Here is a 6,987-nt window from a genome sequence, read left to right as displayed (position 1 = left end):
ACTAACCCCCCTCCCCCCTCCACCCCCCCGCATTCACCTTCCTCTACATCTTATCCACCAGTTCATCTTTCCTGCTCTGACGTCTGTTCTTTCTCTCCATTCTAGTGGTTGCAGTGGCACCCCTGCGCCCATGTACTGCTAGCGGGCACTGCAGATGGCAACACCTGGATGTGGAAGGTACCTAGTGGCGAGTGTAAAACTTTCCAAGGACCCAACTGCCCCGCCACCTGCGGCCAATTCCTTCCCGATGGTAAACTCTTGATTTTGTTTTCAACGAACTGAGATGGTTAACATTTTAAAGAGCCAGTACACCCAACATTTGTTATTTTTGTTCTGGCTGATTAAAGCTGAACTCCGGCCTCCCCTTCAGTCTTGCAGAGTTGTACCGGCTCCTCTCCTGGACTGAAATGGCTTTCTCTGATATCACTGCACGCTGTGAGCTCCTCACAATGTACATTGGAAGCTGCAGCAAGCCTGATTTTCTGGTGGGAGGACATGTAGCATTTTCTAGCTCTTTCCTCCCCAGCCTGACTGTCTTTGGCCCGCCCCCTTCATTCATTAGATTTCAATTCTTCCAATCATGGAGCCTCAGCATCACATGTGGGTGTTACCTCGGGTAGTCTGCATGGAAATACAGGCTGCCTAGGAATGCCCACTCCTCCAGACTGATACCCACCCATCAAGGAATTTTGGTATTGACATAACTCCTCCCAAGAGCCAGTTCCATATTAACATTGAAATCTGCCCTGTTTAACTTTTGTACTCCTGGAGGTCAGTGGTTGGTCACATTCATTTTTGTGTTCCACAGTAACTCTGCTTTTGTATTTACATCACAGGGAAGAAAGCCGTGGTGGGTTATGAAGATGGAAGCGTGCGGATATGGGATTTAAAACAGGGGAACACCATACATGTCCTGAAAGGTAAATCTGAACTCTTTGAACTCCGGCCTTCCCTTCAGTCTTGCACAGTTGTACCGCCTCCTCTACTGCAGTGCTCCACAACCTTTTTATCGCCGCGGACCGGTCAACGTTTGATAATTTTACCGCGGCCCGCTGGGGGGGGGGACGTTGATAGCTCCAGACGTCACCTAAATCCGCCCCGATATCACGATATTTTGCGCATGCGCGGTATTGGTGCGGCTTTAGGTGACGTCTCTCAGCTCCCGGTTAACCTCTCGTCCTGGAAAGTCGGACAAACCCGAGAGAAATACACCACAGTAAATAAAATGGAAATAATTTAATGTTCCTTGGGCGGCCCGGTACCATTTGATCCACGGAGCGGTACCGGTCCGCGGCCCGGGGGTTGGGGACCACTGCTCTACTGGACCGAAATTGCTTCCTCTGATGTCACCGCACACTGTGAACTTCTCATAATGTGCATTAGAAGCTGCAGCAAGTCAGATAGAACCCCGCCTCATTTCCTCGCTGCAGGACGTCCAGCAGCATCTAGCGCTTTCCTCCCCAGCGAAGGTAAAATATAAGCAGGTTACACGTCGGCTTTAAAGTACACCAGTGCTTTTTTTTTTCTTGCGGGCCGAAGCAACAGGTTCACTTTAGAGTCGGCCCTGGCATCTGCTTATACCCTAACCCTTTGTTCACATGGACGCCAAGCCTCATACCCGTCCTTCTGGGTAGGGATGCACCGATACTAGTATCAGTGCTAATGCCAAGTATTTGGGCGAGTACTTGTACTTGCCCAAATGCTCTAATGCCTAGCCCGATACTTGCGGTATCAGGAAGCCGGGCAGCGCGTCAAAACCCGCTGCCGGGCTTTCTGATTGGCCGAGAAGCCGGCTCCATGCTCTCTCGTCACTTGTGACGAGAGAGCATGGAGCCGGCTTCCCGGCCAATCAGAAAGCCGGGTTCCGCGTCATTACACAGCACCCGACTTCCTGATTGGCCAGAATCACCTAGTGACGAGAAGCATGGGGAAAGCTTCCCTGCTAATTGGGAAGCCAGGTGGCGAGTCTTTACACTCCGCCTGGCTTGCCGAATGGGACTTCCGGTATTCGGTATCGGCGAGTACAGAAAAAAAAATATCGGTACTCTATACTGAAATACCGGTATCGGTGCATCACTACTTCCGGGTATTGGGGAGCAGTTCCAAAGTTCTTAGGTTTCACGCTTCTTGAATATCGTCTTCTTATCCCCTCTATAGGCACAGATGGGCATTCCCGTCCTCTAACGTGCGTATCTTCTAATGCCGATGGAAGTCTCGTGCTCACGGGCTCTGTGGATTGCGATACAAAGTTGGTGAACACGGCCACTGGAAAGGTGAGGTGGCTTTTCTGCCCTCGTTCTAGATGTCACTAGACCACGGTGGCCTACCAGAGTGTGAAGCCATGTAGCGTTTAAAGTGATAGGGGGGAACTTATCAAAACTGGGGCAGATTTGCACTACAACCAATCAGCTTCTCTCTCTCATTTTCAACTCTTACCTGAGCAAACTGAATATAGAAGCTGATTGGTTGCCATGGGCAACTGCTCCAGTTTTGATCATTTAAAAAAACCTTAGGGGGGGGGGGGATTTTTATTTCAGATGCTGCTGAAATCACTTGCAATGGATGCTGCTTCTTGAGGTTCAGAAATGTTAGTTTCCTGCAGAATCAGCTGGCCCGCCCAGCTACTGGACCTGATCTCCTGTTTTAGGGTGGCTCCTTTCCCTTGCAGGGTCCTATGGAGCCACCCTTGAGTACGCTAGTAAGCTGTGTGATAATCCAGAAACACACAGGCACAGCAAGGCAAGACACTCTCTTTCCTCCCACTCCTCCAAGCTAGTAGAAAGACTGGCCTCCCTTGTGATTTTGTACTGGACAGTTTATTCATGGAAGTGGAGCTGAGAGAGTTGGAGCCAGCTATTCGGAAACATTGGGCAAAAATTTGAAGAAATACTTTGCTGGGCAGTTTTTAATCTCAATTCATTATTGTACAAAAGTTTGAGTTTAATACTACTCTAAAGGAGAATTATGAGGCGAGTGATTTTCACTCAGCCTCATAATCTGAGCCGACCTGTGACAATGAGACTATCACAGGTTGGCTCAGTAGATCGGGAAGTGAGCGAACACATACCGGCGCTCGCTCACTTCTCGATCATCTCCCTGCAGAGAACGGTGACTGTCACTCACGGCTCCCTGCAGGGATCCCCCCCTCCCCTGTCCGATCCTCCAGCGCTGACTGGCGGAACGGACGGGGGAGGGGTTGGGTACAGCTGGCTCTGCCTCTAGATAGGCAGAGCCAGCTGTCAATCACGCAGCTGGGCGGATCCAGACATAATTGTCGGGATCCGTTCCGGCTGCGTCGTCTCAGTATACCGCAAGCTGTAGCTCTCTATATACTGAGCTTTGGGTGACGGGAGGACGCTAGTTTATGTCCTCCCGTGACCCTTAGGAGAACTATGGGGAAAAGCCCTTACCCCATAGTTCTCCTTTTAATACTACGTTAACCCTTTTGCTTCGACCGCTGTAACAGCATTGATAGTACCGGCATGTAAACAAACTCCCGGCCACTATAGCAGCTGAGAGATTCTTTATATTTTTTTTTTCTCCTGGCCGCTTTTATATAGAAGCGCGTAAAGCCCGGTTGCTCTGGCTGGGGAAGCCGCAGGGCCAGCACCGTGCTTCAAATGAGCAAAATGGACATTTTTAACAAGCGTGAGGGAAAAAGAAATCAAAGCTCCGGTGGGTCAATTTTCCTTTTACACATTGAATTTGTCGTCTTTGCTGTGCAGGTGGTCGGATTATTCAAGACAGAAAGCAATGTATCCAAAGCCTCAAGGAGGGAAGATGGGGAGTCCGAGTCTAACTCAGTGGAGTCTCTAGGACTCTGCAATGTGTAAGTGTCATTATTTTTTATTAAAATATTTATCATATTTTTATAAGGTTAGTATTTTGTTCATACCAATGAATTTTCAGTAGTTTAGTAGGATTTTCAGGCTGAACGAGCAGAAAAATGTTCTTTTAAATATATTTCTCCATAGCCATAAAGGATATAAATCCACTTTGTGTGCACGAAATGCCTTTCAATGTCCGGATTTTACCACGTAAAAGTAGCAGTGACATCTTCACTGGGCTGCACATAACCTGTGCAGAGAGCAACGACAGGAGGGGGCGGAGACCAGACCAGTCAACCTGCGTAAGGAGAGAGAGCCGCAGTGACTGGTCTTTATTACGGGAGGGGGCGGAGACAAGACCAGTCACCCTGCACAAGGAGAGAGAGCAGCAGTGATTGGTCTTTATTACAGGAGGGGGCGGAGACAAGACCATTCACCCTGCACAAGGAGCGAGAGCAGCAGTGACCGGTCTTTATTACAGGAAGTTCCAAGTCTCACACTGGATTACTACACAGATCTGGAAGAAATACACAAAGCTCACCGAGATTCAGGAAGAACACACAGGACTCTGGTGTGAGGACAATATTTGCTTATTCTGGGTTCAGCTTTAATAAGCTTTGCCTATGTGAGCTTAGATACACATGGCCTTTTCTAGTGATGGAATAATTTATATTAAGGTGTATCTAAAAGTCCAAGAGCACAATTGTATCACATTGCAGCTTGCCCGTCCTATGTGGTGGCTGCATTCGTTTTCTCTTTTTCCCCTTTATTTCACCTGGTGATCCTGCCAGTAATATATTTCCTGTTCTAGGGTGACAACACTCTCCATACTGAATCTATGGAGGAGCAGCATTGTCACCCTGAGACCCCATTCACACTGAGCGACATGCAAATCGCGCGACTTTGAGCGACGTGTCGCGCGACATCGCCCTATTGGGCTGTATGCAATCAGGAGCAATATCGCTCAAAATCGCTCTAAAAAAGGGTCATGTAGAAGCGACAAGCTACCAGCGATAATGAGCGATATTGAGCGACGAGATGTGCACAGCTACATTGAAATGCATTGGTGAAGCTACATAGAGCGATATAGTGCGGAAATATGAGCGATATCGCTACAAAAATCGCGCGATAAATCGCTCAATGTGAACGGGGCCTAAAAGGAGAGGTGTTCTACAGTCTGCGGAGGTAGCTGGGAACAATGTAAGTGATAACAGTCAGCACAGGAAGTTATCGCTTCACAAGATTTCTGGCAGGATCAACAGTAACAAAACGTTTTTAATGGTATGTTTGACAATAAAAGTTAGTTCATTGTTGGGGTTACGTGCACTTTAAATGGGCCTTTAGTTGACTTGTGTTTTATATGTCGGTGTGAAGGGAATGCCTTGATTGGTTCCTGTGTGATGTCAGCCTGTCCGCTCAGTATGCTGGCTGGGTTCTGGTGTTGAGTGCTGCATGGCACCTGGAAGACTCATTCGAATCTCACACTCGGCATCCATTATAAGTTCCCTTGTATTTCCGTTTCATTGTATTTAGTTTTTCAATAGCTGATTTAATGTTTTCTTTTTCTTCCAGGTTGCCTCTGGCAGCAGTCGGCTACCTGGATGGAACTTTGGCAATTTACGATATATCAACGCAGACCTTGAGACACCGGTGTCAGCATGAGGTATGTAAGCTGAACAACCACCGACTTGTCCTTTGTTATGGAATAAGGACAGGCCTAAGGTAGGGAAGCACCGATTCCGGTGTTTCGGTATCAAGTACGAGTACCGATAATTTTTATTTCGGTACTTGCCAATACTGATACCGGAAGTCCCATTCAGGAAGCCAGGCGGCGTGTAATGACTCGCTACTTGGCTTCCTGATTAGCAGGGAAGCCGTCCCCATGTTTCTCGTCATGAGGTGAGAAGGGAGCATGAAGCCGGCTTCCCGACCAATTAGAAAGCCGGGCGTCGCGTTATTACACGCTGCCCGGCTTCCTGATACCGGAAGTATCGTGCTAGGCATCAGGAGCATTTGGGCGAGTACTTGTGACGAGAGCGCATGGAGCCGGCTTCCCGGCCAATCAGGAAGCCGGGCAGCGTGTAATAACGCGCTCCCCGACTTCCTGATACCGGAAGTATCGTGCTAGGCATCAGGAGCATTTGGGCGAGTACTCGGTAGCGATACTATCATCGGTATCGGTGCATCCCTAGCCTAAGGTGTTCCTATCATATAGATCTGAGGATGCTAGAAAGAAGGTGAACGGTCTAAATTCAAAATCTGAGCAATATCCTCCCACCGGAGCTCACATCCTTACTGGTTTACAAAGTCGGCTCGTTCCTTAACCGCTTGAAGACCAGGTGTTTAGACCACCTTCCTGACAAGGCCATTTTTCAGTGTTCAGTGCTGCGTTACTTTGACTGACATTTATTCCGTCATGCAACGCGGTACTGAAATTAATTTTATACAATTTTTTGGGGGACAGATAGAGCTTTCTTATGGTGGTATTTCATCACCTCTGGGGGGGGGGTTATTTTTTACTATATTCAGGAGAAATTACTGAAAATTTTGAAAAGTTTTTTTTTAACATTATGTTATAAAACAACTAATATTACCCAATTTTTTGGTAAAATATAAAAGACGGGGTCACGTCGGGTAAATAGACACCAAACATGTCAAGCTTAAAAATTGCGCACACTCGAAAAATCGCAAAAAACTACCATACCCAAAATTGGCCATAGGCGACGCTTTAAAAGCTTTTACCGCTCATCAGTTTAGTGTCATCAGTGATTGATGGCCCTAGAACTATTGCTCTCATTCCGACGTTCACGTCGATATGTAACATGTGCGGCGTAATGGGCGCAATCGTCGTTTTCGCAGGTATGCGCACCTGCGTGTGTGTAGTGGGGGGGGACTTTTAAAAAAAATTAGTTTTGTAACTTTAAAAAAATTTGGGGGGAAATCTTAAAAAAATGTTTCCTTTTTTTTTACCCCCCACTTTATTGCTATCACAGAGGGGGCTGAGAAACCCCTCTATGTGATAGCAAAAGAGGTGACAGGTCCTCTTTATGGAGACATCAGGGGTCTCCAAGACCCCTAATGTCACCTAGGACCCCCCTGAAGAAGCTGATGAAGCAAAGATCTGCTTCATCAGCTTCTCTGCAGCATCTGAAGCTGGAGA

General features: G+C 47.6%; 1 protein-coding gene across 2 annotated transcripts in view; it reads left to right on the top strand.

Moving 5' to 3' along the window:
• Window positions 1-6,987, top strand: part of AAMP (angio associated migratory cell protein) — a 45,421-nt gene that overhangs the window by 30,407 nt on the left and 8,027 nt on the right. For both annotated transcript variants that reach the window (XM_018552585.1, XM_018552584.1), the window contains exons 7-11: window positions 106-250; window positions 837-920; window positions 2,158-2,273; window positions 3,726-3,829; window positions 5,400-5,490. In XM_018552585.1, the coding sequence (XP_018408087.1) occupies window positions 106-250; window positions 837-920; window positions 2,158-2,273; window positions 3,726-3,829; window positions 5,400-5,490 (540 nt within the window). The remainder of the gene's footprint in view (window positions 1-105; window positions 251-836; window positions 921-2,157; window positions 2,274-3,725; window positions 3,830-5,399; window positions 5,491-6,987) is intronic.

The sequence above is a fragment of the Nanorana parkeri genome, unplaced genomic scaffold (assembly GCF_000935625.1).
Source record: "Nanorana parkeri isolate BGI_ZX_2015 unplaced genomic scaffold, ASM93562v1 scaffold92, whole genome shotgun sequence".
NCBI lineage: Eukaryota > Metazoa > Chordata > Amphibia > Anura > Dicroglossidae > Nanorana > Nanorana parkeri.
Note: the sequence above shows the minus strand (reverse complement) of the source record. Positions and strands in the feature narration are given on the sequence as shown.